The 12,959-nt window shown below is 42.2% G+C and overlaps 1 protein-coding gene across 1 annotated transcript; it reads right to left on the bottom strand.

Annotated features, from left to right (window-relative positions):
- Positions 1-971: 971 nt before the first annotated feature.
- On the bottom strand, positions 972-12,639 carry LOC110985002 (sialate:O-sulfotransferase 2-like). Its single transcript, XM_022245676.2, has 6 exons — positions 12,277-12,639; positions 8,803-8,984; positions 7,210-7,387; positions 6,280-6,453; positions 5,546-5,755; positions 972-4,435 (listed from the first exon to the last, which is right to left on the bottom strand). The coding sequence occupies exons 1-6, from the start codon at positions 12,509-12,511 to the stop codon at positions 4,044-4,046; spliced, it is 1,371 nt and encodes a 456-aa protein (XP_022101368.2). The 5' UTR covers positions 12,512-12,639; the 3' UTR covers positions 972-4,043.
- Between the last annotated feature and the right edge of the window lie 320 nt (positions 12,640-12,959).

Here is a 12,959-nt window from a genome sequence, read left to right as displayed (position 1 = left end):
TCCAAACAACGAATAGCAATCCAGAACTAAAAGAAATTGAATGCATATAAATCTTCCTGCCACTTACAGCAACTCTGTTGAGATCTCATGCGATTTCAAGGTGTTGTAAACGAACGCAGTCAAGCGTTTTAGCGTAAACATGTCCAAGGTTTCTTCTTAGGAACTTTGCTGGTCCTCTTTGCGGTTATTATGACACCGCATTTGTAAAAAATTGAACCTACCATTCTCGCGCAGAGCCGATTTTGCTAGACGTGCCCCCGAAAAAAAAAGTATACGTTTCCATGACTTGGTCCATCCAAAATAAGCCTGGCGTCTTTTATTAGTCAAATGAATATAGACGTGAGTTATCAAATATGCAGCAAAAGTACGGTTTTCTACATAATTTCGTAACAAAACATAGTCTTCGGTACATCCGAAGAAACACAGCCATAGCTACGAATGCTAATGCCTTTTTTCCAACCTTATAGTTTCTTAACGTGTTACCCCTTCGATTTATTGATGTTTCTAACAGACTTTCTTTGCCACAGAAGTATTGTTAAAATGCTAAGTCCCTCTTGTTAATTCCAGCCCCGAACTGATGCGCAGCGTGTGTATAATCCATTTTAAGACCCTCGTCTATTGTATTCACATTGGACTGACTGGGTTGACCTTGCAACACAACCCTTCGACGGGACGAGCTATGCGTACTGGGAAATCCCATTCTCAAGACACTCACTCACGATGTTTTCGAGTTGCCCACTACGGATTCCCAACTTTTTAGGGTGCGTGCAGTAGCCGGGGGGGACACTAACGATGGTAGACTTGGAATTAAAAGAACAATTGAGAGCTTTGGGACAATTCCCAGAACAGATATCAGTAAGTTTTACTTACAATATCAACACCAAAACCCTGAGAAAACAATACCATGACAATAAAGCAACGATGTTGAGACGACCAGTAAGGCTTTTGATGTTTATTCTCTACCACTAATATGTTAAACGATCCCTAAGACACATTTGTTTTTGACTTGACCAATCCCGCTCCCCTACCCCAAAAGATGGATACGCTGCTGTATCCAATGTTGCTACCAAATCGACTACAAAGGAATCCGCAGCCCAAGTAATTTCAAAGAACCCTTTGAATTCGTTATATACAGCCTGTGTTATGAGGAACTCATGGTGGGTAACAAGGAAACTCCCCAAAGTCATTCCTTTGAGAGTTGTTTGGTTTCTTTATCAGCGCTGGATCTCCTCACAATCACAATGCGCGAAATACGTCGACCCAAACGCGCGTTTGGAATTGGTCGACAGATTTCGCGCATTATGACTGGCCAACGCGTTGCAAACTCTTATAGGCGTATTCTGTGAATCACCCGTATTGTCAAAGCACGAAATCCCACACACCGGCCTTTCCCGGGTTCTGCAAAATGTGGAATGCTTAGCAAGGGCCTTGTTTGAGTGAATTTGTTTTCCCAAAAGGTTTTGGTTTCCTGTCTTGTGATTGATCTGTTACATGCATATTTAATGCATGGTTCTAGACCTCGAAAACCAAACTTATGGGGAGAATGTTCCTTTCTTACTTTTACATACAAAATAAAAAAAAAGAATTGTAAAAAGAGAGAGAAAGGATTCGATCCTGAGACGGAGGATTCCAGGTTGGGAGTACTTCAAAGCAACCCACACATTGGCTGCCAGCTCCGGTGAATTTAAAACCTTTATACCTTACCACTCCTTTATTGACGCCAGGGACAGATTTATTAATAATGCATAGGCCTAAGCACAGACGCTCTTTCGAAACTGTGGGATCTCGTTTGGGGAAAAATACGCTGGCCATGAGGCTGGCCATGAGGCTGGCCATATTTCATTAAACATGAGGTAAAATTGATTGACCAAATTGTGCACAGTCATAAAGTTTCAATGTTGATGGGGCAAAAAGATACTTACGAATAGGAACGGCGGTAGAGGGCCTGGTACTAATAATGAATGCCACCATTAAACTAGTCTTTTGTCCGAGTCGTCCTAACTTCCTGTGCCATATTTGAGCGTACGAGTTTGAAACCGTTTATCACCCTGTAAGTGACCTAAATAAAATCCCCTCAGTCAAGTTCTTAGAATACCAAAAACTCGTACAGTTTTTATTACAAAGCAATTTTAAAGTGAAACTTCACTTGTCAATATGTAACAGTTTACACATAAAAGTATATTACATAAGTTATTCACAACAAAAGTGAAAGATGCTTTACATATTTTTGTTAGTGTAAAGTTAAAAGTAAGAGCTAACAAAGTTTACATAAATTTAAAGGAACCAGGAAAAGAATTTTTCTTTGAATCACTTTTTGTGTACCTCGGTACTCTTTTTCAATGTATGAAGACTGTTTGACATGTTGAGTTACATGAACTGAACAGTGTACTTTTTCAAAATTAAAGATTGACCAGGCTTTTCTGGACAATTAAGGGAGCTTTTGCTTTGATTCAAATCCAGGAAGACATGGTTCAGGTCGCATGTTTTCATGTTCAAATTGTGAATCCCAAATTTGCTATTTGGGAACATTTCTGGGAAAAGGACTTTTGCTGGATTATTGCCATATACTTACACAACGAAAAATTGCCAAAGAAACTAAAACTTTCCACAGAAAAGTTTAAAAACATCTAGACATTTTCTGTGCACAAATCAGTGCAACATTGAGATTCAGCGCCTTGGATGACATCATAGTTCTGCTCATGAATATGCAAATATGCAAAAACATAAAACCCAAAAAAGCATCAAAATATAGGTTAAAATTGCAAAACAGAAATTAAAAGAAGGTTAATTGAAACCCAAAGATGCAATTTCAAGGGTTTTTAGTGAAGCTTATAAGAATATATCTATTTTCTGGTTCCTTTAATCTACTGCCTCTGTTTAGACTAATTGGCGCCAAAAGTGGTTATATTTGGTGTTAGGCTGTTTTAAATGTCCTCTTCATATGTGATAATATCAAACTTTGTTTGAATGGGATAGACATGCACATTGACACAAAGGTCAGGTAAGAAATACATTTGGACTAAAGGTAAAAAAATACCCGATTTGTCGTAAGCGCGCGTCACCGTAGACCTTTCGTCTTTAAAATCAAAAAAGCGTTTTGTTACAAAAGATTATCCAAAAGCTGCTTAACTTGCTAAAATGGACCAGAATCTTGCTACTGCGTAATTTAACGTGTTCCTGGTGGGATACCTTTGAGTAATATGTACAGTAAAGGAGTCTGTCTAGTTCCTTATACATTTAGTCGAGTACTATTTTTGAGATGACGTCATTTCTGCATTATACATCTACATCTGGGAACCAGACACACGAGGTGGTCTTATGTCCTGTGTACATGTACAAGCTGAAACTGCTTTTAAACAGTATAAAGTGCGGGGGCAGTCTATTGTTTTTCCAGAAAAAAGAAACATATGTAGCAAGGTTTGAGACGGAGAGAACCCCCCTGCTTTGTGTTGGTCATTGTCTCGTAGGAATCTGGGGAATTCCTTTCAGACATCTTGGGGGATGTGTTAGGTAACAATAGTCTGGAATGTGTATAGGGATTGGACATGTTGGGGGGTACCCCTCGGTCTCATTTCTTGCTGGGTATAAAAAATGGTGAGGGTAAAAAAAAAACTGCGTCGCCGCACCACTTTTGGAGCCAGCTCCTGACCAGACACCGCAGGGACTTTTTTTTAGCCTTAGTACTATTGGTTGGCACCTGGTCATTGCGTTAGTTTCAGTGATGTAAAGCTTAACTCTGGTCAAAGTTAATGATATTATTTTGGCTTTGAGTCAGGAATGTTAATTTGATACTTCGTTTTACCTTTACCCCGACATCTATATTCCCAGACTGTGTCTGGATTCGAACCAACGACCTCTTGCTCATTAGCGCGGACATTTCGTCAAGGCGCCCGTGGCGATCGGTATATATATGTGTGTGTAAAGAAGACTGTGGCAAGTTTACGGATGGGCCCTCAAATTTTCATAGGCTCTAATAAACAGAGCGCCTACTAGATTATCAAACCCAGGAACAAATAAAGCATTTCTTTACACCTTCTTCAAGGCTAAAATGCTTCGACCGAGTAGTCACTTGGTAGAGTTGTGAGGTTGTGCTTTTGGAGTGTCGCATTGACTTCCTTAATGTATGAATCCAGCAACACCCGGGTTTTGGCAGGGTACGGGTTCTGGCGAAGGTACAACCTCCCTCCCAGGTGCTCAGCAGGAAGGATGCTGCCTAAAAACCTGGAGGTAGACGACGGGCACTCCTGCACGGCGCAGAGTAAGCGTTCCTGCGGCACCGGGACGTCTAGGAACTTGACAATCTTGGCTAGTTCCTCATATGTGTTTCTCTGACGGTCCTCGTAGTGTGACACCATAACCCGTTGTGTTTTGGTGATCCATTGAATGGCCGTGTCCCTCCATCTCCGGGCTTCTTTCAGAGTATAGCGTTCCCAGGCTGGCGAATAAAAAAGCAGGATCAGTGAACGTTCTACGACTCACAGTATCTCCACCATAAGCAATTTAGGTTAAAGAGCCGATGTGATCGAAATCTTGTTTCCTTTCATTAGGAGTCTGGTCCCCAGAACAAAAGATTCCGACTTTTTTGAGAATTTAAGGGCGAGTACTGCCACTGCCAAGTGTCGATACCAGAGGCCTCGTCTTCAAAATTTGTCCAAAATTGACTAGATTTTATTAATCTATTTGCGATCGTCAACACTCTGAATACTTCTAAGCAGTGCTGCACATTTTCCAGCCCACATTCACCATCTTGGAAATAATTCTCGGCACTCTGTTAGAAACTTAAAATATACAGGGAGTATACTGCAAAATCCTTGCTGAATAAAATATACAAATTGAAGAGAGTCTGACGTTTCGATCCAAGTAGAACCGTCCAAAAAGGCAGCAGTTGGCATTTGAGCGGTATTTTGCTAGGATCAAAGTACCAGGCCTTCTATAAACTTTAGAAGTCAATTTTATCTTCACCTAGCTAGAGTGAAGATGTCTTGACGGGGCATCCCGCAATTAACACATTTATCCATACGCAAGGGGCAAGAGGTTGTTCCCCGGCTTGTACAAAGGTTTGTCCGTTTCAAGATTCAAGGGGGGCACATAAGGACACCGAACTGCACTGGAAAGGACATGCCACACCTCAGATTCCAATTACTTGACCAAACAGGTGACGGAACGATTTCCAAAGTAGGTGGGGTGCATTTGAGAAGCCATCAGGAATATGAGGCAATAAATAACCTGCCAAGTGTATCTCAACTTATCCTCATATCGAAAAAGTTGGGGGCGGGGGTAGTTGCCCCTCCCTCCTCCCCCTTCCCTGCTTCCGCGACTCGGACACGGAAGGTGTGAAATCGACTCGGAGAGAAGCATCAAAGTCGGTCAAGACTTGGTCCAATACTCCAAGGCTGCCAGGCAAAGTTGTTTGCGGCAGATGGAGTTTATGCAACCAGCAAATGTCAGTAATGGGATATTCCAATTAACGTTAGTCTCTACTTTTATTACTTTTTGCTGTTGTTGGTACTTAGAAACACGGGTGTGTTATTACTGGTCAGATTACCTTTTGAGCGGATGAACTTCAGCGAATCGTTTACAGTTCCGTTGGTTTCCACCGTGTGTATCCGGAATATCTCGGAGACAATAGAGTGGTAAGGGTTCCTCACGAGCAAAATGGTGCGCTCGAACGACTGTATGTGTGACAGGGTGTAAAAGTGGCTCTTGACGCACACCGTCTGGTTGCGACGATAGTCCATTCTTACCGCGGGAAAGCCTGCAAAATGATCGATCACCCACAGATGTGCGTCGTATAATGTCTACCAATATCATCGAATTCAAAGCTTAATGACCGTTTCAAAAGGACGCAAACTTTACTCTGGTGCCTTAATTGAAACTATCTACTTCTCTCAAGATGTAGTTACAATGTCATATATCCTTCTTTGTTATAATGTTTTTAATTCTCCACACTTTTCTGAAAATTCTAAATTTGTTTAGAGGTTTTACTGTTTAAACCATCATCGGTTCAAATCATGATATGCTTAAATCATCATTTACTCATAAAAACATTATTTGTGATAAAATGTTGTTCGTTTTCATATCATGTATTGAAACAAGTTAGCAAAGACATCAAAAGATCCCAAATTCTAGCAAATCTTGCAGCTGAAATATACGATGTATAGAATTCCAAAATGTCAGACGAGCGTCAAGAAATGGTTGAGTTACGATGCTACGTTGGTAAACAATCCAATAGTGGCTTGTTTTGACAATCGAGACATAAGTGTGTACAGAGTGACTTACGTTTATCGAAAAACGAGAACAGTTTTTCACGTGGGTGGACAGTTCCAGTCAGGAATCCTGTCGCCCTCTCGATAAGAAGCCGCGTCCAGGAGCTTCCAGAGCGAGGGTAGCTGGCCAGTGCTATCAGCGGCAGGCTGCCGACAGGATTAAGCCTTACGTCTGAACACCTTGTGTCTGTTTCACGTGATGGGATACAAATGTCAATACATGTACTCGATCTCTCATCTATGGTGCTAGAAAACATCTCTTGTACTAATTGGTTGATATCCATGTGACATCTTTAATCCCTACTTATCGATGAATCTCCAGATTGAAACATTTCTACGTGCTGCTGCGACAGAAACGGGTCAATTTTCCGGAACGAGAGGCTCCCTGATGTGCACACATTTCTTTTAAAGGGGACATTCAAAACACCGAAAGGGTAATCTTCATTTCAAAATTTAAATGGGGGGGGGGGAATCAGGAGCCTCAGTCAGCCCCATGAGGCTCCTTCCCTTGTACGGGTTTTGTGGCGTGATAGTTGAAAACAGCGCAAGGATTCTAACATCTTGCTGCCCTAAATTTCCGTTTCTGTTGTGACTTATTGTTGCATGCAAATTAGGTACCTCCTAACACGCCAATGAGGAGACCTTTCCATAATAATGTTTTCAATGAGCAAATTTGGGGGACAGAATTGTAACAGGAAAAATGTAGCATTAGAACAGTGTTTTATGATTGACATTTTGGCAAAAGCATCCCCAGTTGTCCAGACTGACTTATGCAAAAAGTTTGTACTGTTCAATACTCCTAACGCAGCAAGGATATCACGAAATTTCCACATGGAAGAACTATGTTAAAACAGATAAGAAGAGGGAGCAAAAAGTGAGCAAAATTCTCACAAGGACCCATGAAAATATGCATTAAACACGACAGGTGCAAAGGTATCAGCACCTGGTACGGATGTTCTGTACAGAGACATGTACTCCCATCCTCCACAGCCTTGCTGGGACCGCCCTGGACAGGAGATGTTGCAGTTGGCGCTCTCCGTGTAGTTAAGCAGGGCCGTCTGGCCCCTGACATCGCTGCAGAAACACTCCATGCCCCGGCTGAGGGCTGCATACGTAAAACTCTGCATAAGACAAGATGAACGATAAACCAAGCCGCTTTTATGGCTGGCAAAAGCAAACGAACACGAGAGTCAGTTTTTGACGTCACATCAAACACTCGCGCTGCGAAATATCAACTTTCATTCATTCATTTTAACGAGCGAATTTTGCTACGAATGTTTAGTGACTTCAATTCGTTTCGCTTTCTCCTTGGCCTGACGTATGAAACAAATTTTAGGCTGTGTCTCAACCTGCTCCTACACAGGGCTTGAGTCCAGTTGCTCGTTGGCTCCACACACGTGGTTTATTTTTGTCTAATAATGCAGACAAGCCCTGAATGACTCATTCAGACGTGGTTTCAACTGCCAGGGGTCTGCAGGGAGTTAAACCAAGGGGAGATTTAAAACAAAATTTGCAGAGAGCCAAAAATGGGGGGTGTGTGTGTTTTTGGTGAGGGGGTGGCTTTATTTTTTTTGAACTTTCATGTAACCTTTTATTGCCTTTCTCAAGGTTGAGGCTACATTTTTTGTGATTTCAAAAGACTCGAAGGAAAAGGAACAGATACTAGACTTAAAAATCACCTTTCTCCAATTTCTTTTCAAAACAAAAATGGTCCTTTTGGGAATGGCCTTTATTGTTCACCCCCTATCCGCTTTCAGAAGTAGCCTGCGTGAGCGTGCTTGACTGGCAAATGTTAGTATTAATTTAAGATAACCCCAAGGGTTCTTTTCAGACGTCTTTAAGGTAAATGACACTACGTGCAGTTTGAAGGCTGGGGCTTTGTTCCTGTGACCGTAGCTTTAAATTCAAACCACACAACAGAGGTCCATATACTCCCGGGTTAAAATCAGGAAGAGAGAAAATGAAAAGCTTGAACAATCGAGAATCAAGACAAACCATGAACAGCCTAACCCTTGTACTCAGGGTTCTATGCTTTTAGATTCTATGAATCCGGAGTAAACTGTTAAAATACAGTGACTATTGCTGATGAGATCACACACACGACTTTTTTCAGTGGCGTAATTCGGTTGAAATTACTTCACTGCACTGGTGTCAAAATCAACACTTGGTGTTTTCAGATGACCACAGCAAAATGTGTTACTTTAACACCCACAGTGTTACTTTACACACCTACAAGTGATGCAGTGACCTGGAGTGTTAAAAGTAACACCAAAAGTTTTAAATAACACCAAAACTTTTAACACCGGTGAGAAGTTTTGCAGTGGTCCTCTGATAGCACCATTTTTGGGCAATGTTGGGCGCTGTGTGCACACACACTTTTCATAGGGGCACCAAAAGAAAAAAACTGTGGTTTACATATGAGTTGTATGCAGTTTCACATGCATATAGGGGGAACCTAGGGGTGGGGTCTCCCACTGGAAAGCAGGCATCGAGTAATCGTTCCACGTTTTTTCAAGGAGTGGTTTGAATGACTTACCTCAGCAATGCACCTCCTCAGACAGAGTTCGACGGTCATCTTCTGCGATTTCTCGACCAGGCCACCAGTCACCACATCCGACAAGGATACCTCGTCCTTTGGCCTGGGCACACAGCCACGGTAAACTCCGGGCATGTCGATAGTCACCCCCGGCGGTCCCATCACCCACGTCTGATTCGAGACTATAACGAGTCAAATGGGATAGCAAGCTCACGTTAGCGAGCCTGTACAAGCTGAGGCAAAGTTCTGGGAACCCGACTGCAAAATCGTCTGACAATTCCCTGAACGACGCAGCCAGCTTGGTGTGTACTGAAAAGGTGGCGCACAGTTACAAAATATGTTTAAGACCGGTCACGTGACAGACTCTTGACCAGCAGGAATGGCTGAGCAGTGTCTTATGTATTTATGAATGGAAAGTATGATAATGCTGTCTGACCTTTACAATAACACCGTCCTACCGCGGTGAACGTACTTTCCTCACTTTAAATGCACTTTATCCCTAACAATCCTCAATCCTCCAATTTTAATGTGATTTTTACATACACCAGGGGGGTTAGATTCAAAGTATATATGTAGATTTTTTATATCCAACTGAGGGTAAAAAAGATGAAGGTCACATGGTTCTCAGCCAACCTGTGTTATATTCATCAAATATGTAAAACGTATCACATACGAACAAAGCAACCAACAGATCTAGAATTACAGGAAATTAACTAAAAACAACATATTAATCTTTGCTATCTAATTTCAGATATAAACTTTGATCTTTCTAACTCGAACAATGAAGGCAAACTAATCTAAAATACAAATTGCAAAACCAAAAAGAAAATTAACACGGTCAACCGCACATTACATCGAAAGTATCCACATCTTCTTGCAACTCAAAACTCTGTTGCCGTGAGATCTCACGGATTTTGGTGTGTTGTAAATGAGACCCTTTGGGCGTCGTGGTAACATTTCCATGGTAGCACTTCACTACTTTGCATATCTGTACATATTGTTTTACATTAATCCATGCAGCCCAATAACGTTCATCGAGTCACTTTGTTGATTCAACTTAAAAATATTTAAAAGCCTGGCTTTTTTATCTCAGTCATACTGTGTGACGCACTTTCAACTTGAGTAAACTTTTTGTGCATGCATTTAACTAAATCAAAAACAAAAAACAGCCTGTAAGGCACTAACAACGCCAACAACACTTAACCCTATTTAATCTACTGTTTAATTCCATCTCATTTAAGCCTCCACTTATCCCCCTATCCCCTTTATCCCTCTGGTGTCGCTGGAGACCCTCAGGAGGCACTGCATGGGCATGTTCATTACATTGGAGTGGAAGGGTTGTGCCTTACAACACAACTCGCTGTGTATGTTTACCTTACTCTTAGGCGGGATGAGGGATTTTTATTCGAAGGCCGGTTCTCAAGAGACTCCCCAACGGAGTTTTTGGGTTGCAAATCACGAATGTTCCACTGCGTCTGGAGTGCAGCAGCGGGGGGGAGGGGTTGGCATGATGACAGAATGAGAGCGAATGGAACAATACCTTTGGATTCGCTAAACAGACATTGACTGGGTTTTGTTTATCAGAAAGTGGACCGGATGTGGTACTGTTAATTTTGTTTTATTTAGTTATTTCTTTACCGTCACTGCTCCTGCATTAGAGTAGTGAATGAGTACTACCAGTATTACAATTATATGCATAAAGTGTGACATTACTTCTGCCCGAGTCAGCCATAATGATGTGTTTTTCATCTTTTTTTCCCATCTATTAACCTTGCCAGAGACCATCCTGCACTGTTACTTGCGGTGTTTGAGTACCAGCCTTCATTTCGTTCGCATGTGCATACGGGAAGGTAATCATTAAACGTACGTTACTAGGCCTACTCCAGTTTGTGCGTGTACGCCCTCAAGCGTGTAAATGTACATAGTTTGCGCATCATTAGCACGTGCTAGCAACAACTGCAAACTGCCCAGACCACTTTCAAGCACGCTGGATTCAAATACACTGAACTCCACATATTATGGCTTCCTGAAAATAGCCCAGCAAAAATATGCAAAATATTGAGACACTGCAAATATTTCCAAAGATAGTTGCAATGTTTGTTGCCCCTTACAGGATCACCATAGTTTGTTCTCGGCACTCGGAACCTCGTTCTCGTGTTTAATGGACACGAGGTTTGGATCAGCCTACGAATTCTGCGGGTCTGCGAGCAAGAGTGCGCGCCTTGGCTATCGTGAAACTCAAGGAGAGAGGCATGACGCAGACTTTGAACTGCCCATATTTGTCTCATCGAGTGCTTCCTTGTAAGATGATACATAGTTCAGTTGAGGGGAGATTGGATTCGAGGTTTACATTTCTGACTCAGTTGACAGCTCAATGAGAAAACTGACAAAAAACATCCAGTTATACTTATTATTGATCCGCGGACTTTATCAACTGCAGTCATAAACCTACACAACTAGGCTTTTGCAATAATAAGAGACTTCCAAACGTTCGTGTAAATGACAACTGCGATCGATACCCTAGGTGCAGGTGCATTCATAAGCTGTCGACACAACGGAAAAGCACGGGCACGTTCGATTACTTGATTAAATACTTTCCGTACGTATGCGAACCACAAACAACAAAGGTATAGAGAGTATGCCAGTACCAGCGTTCGTATTGCGCTACATTAATAAATAAATGTGCCGGGTTTATATGCCCACCAAGGCAAAGGCATTTGGCCGAAAGACGTTTCTATCTCACAAAAAGCGAAGGAAGGAGCCTTGTTTTGCTCAGGACCCTTAAGAAGAGCAGTTTTTAACTGACAAGGCTACCCTGTGGCAATAAAACAGAATGAATTTAAAGAACGCTGGAATGTTACTTTGGAAATGCCATTCATCGTTGGCTTTGAGTATTCGTGGACGCAATGGTTGGTTTATTTTCACACGCACATGCCCCCGTGGAATCTCAGCTCTGGCGACAAGAGGCAACTGCGAGTTGACAGACGACATTGGCAAAGCAAAGACAGTGGAAATAACTGGTGTGCATATTTTCGTGTTTGCCATTTGTTTTCACAAAATACCGTGGGAATTGACCCGGTGTCCTAATTTTAAAGCGATAACACCCTTTCCTTAAATTCGTGCCGAAACCATTCAGTGCAATAGCACAGGTTTGATTAAAGGGTAATTGCGATTGGACGCAAGTCAGTAAAAATGTGCAGATTTTCTATGTAAAAAGTAGGAGCCCCACACACGGACACCACCAATTTGCAGTAGTTCAGTAACCATCCGAGAGTGGTAACATTTTCCTAAAAAGCCAACTCTAGCACTGAAAATGTTGAAGCATTCACTTAGAAAACACTTGGAATTCTAGTCTGGCAGTCTGACACGGTGTCAGTGATGTCTGGGTACGGGAACTCTTATCGCTGTTTTTAGACTGAAAGTCTACCGGCTTAGCTGTTTTTTGTTCGTAGTAAGAGTCCAAAGATTGCCCACCTTTATAATATGAAGAACCGTTGAAAGCAGGCAGCCTGCGAGGAACCAGCCGATGCGCACGCGCTGATACCGTGCTGTTGGTGGATTTTGTTGCTGTATCCTTCTTGACTTCCCATCGCCGCAGCGGCTGGACAGTTTCCGACCGCTGCTCGACTCCTTGCGAAAGATACAGCAGGATGAAGCCAGATGCCAACCCGAGCCCAATGCAAACGGGTCCCAGATACCTCAGCGTCATAGTTCTGGGGGAAAGTGACGGCCGGTGCCGAGTTTGGAAATAACATACTCGGTTTGCCCCGTGAGCGATGACACTCGGAGGCTAATCAAACAAAGAAGACGGGGCAGCTTAAGTCGCACAGTTATGACCAAAGATTGTATAGCGCCGCGTACTGGCGTCAGATGGAGAACTTCACAGCGAATTCCGGTACATGAAAAAACGTTGTAAATCGTTAGGGCTCAATTTGAGCAAGCAAAGTTTGTAGAAAGTTCCAGTACATAGGCCAAAACAGTAGGAGGAATGACATCTGGAAGTTTGTTGGGCTTAAAAATAACGATGTGGCTCAATCTTATTTTGTTCATGAAACAGGAGGACTAAAAGTTCATTATTAAAAGTATCTTAATGTAAAACAGTCTACGTGAAATATGACATTACTATAAAAATGAAAATACCGTAAATGATCCCTGCC

Source organism: Acanthaster planci, linkage group LG10 (genome assembly GCF_054643075.1).
Source record: "Acanthaster planci isolate LZ-2023a linkage group LG10, COTS_SCS, whole genome shotgun sequence".
Lineage (NCBI taxonomy): Eukaryota > Metazoa > Echinodermata > Asteroidea > Valvatida > Acanthasteridae > Acanthaster > Acanthaster planci.
Note: the sequence above shows the minus strand (reverse complement) of the source record. Positions and strands in the feature narration are given on the sequence as shown.

Excerpts from the sequence above, each read along its gene's own strand:
- LOC110985002 (XM_022245676.2), bottom strand. The coding sequence starts at position 12,511 with ATGACGCTGAGGTATCTGGGACCCGTTTGCATTGGGCTCGGGTTGGCA. Across the intron at positions 8,985-12,276 it reads CGGTTCTTCATATTATAAAG|TCTCGAATCAGACGTGGGTG; the intron begins GTGGGCAATCTT and ends GACTCGTTATAG. Across the intron at positions 6,454-7,209 it reads GTACAGAACATCCGTACCAG|ACACAAGGTGTTCAGACGTA; the intron begins GTGCTGATACCT and ends CACGTGAAACAG.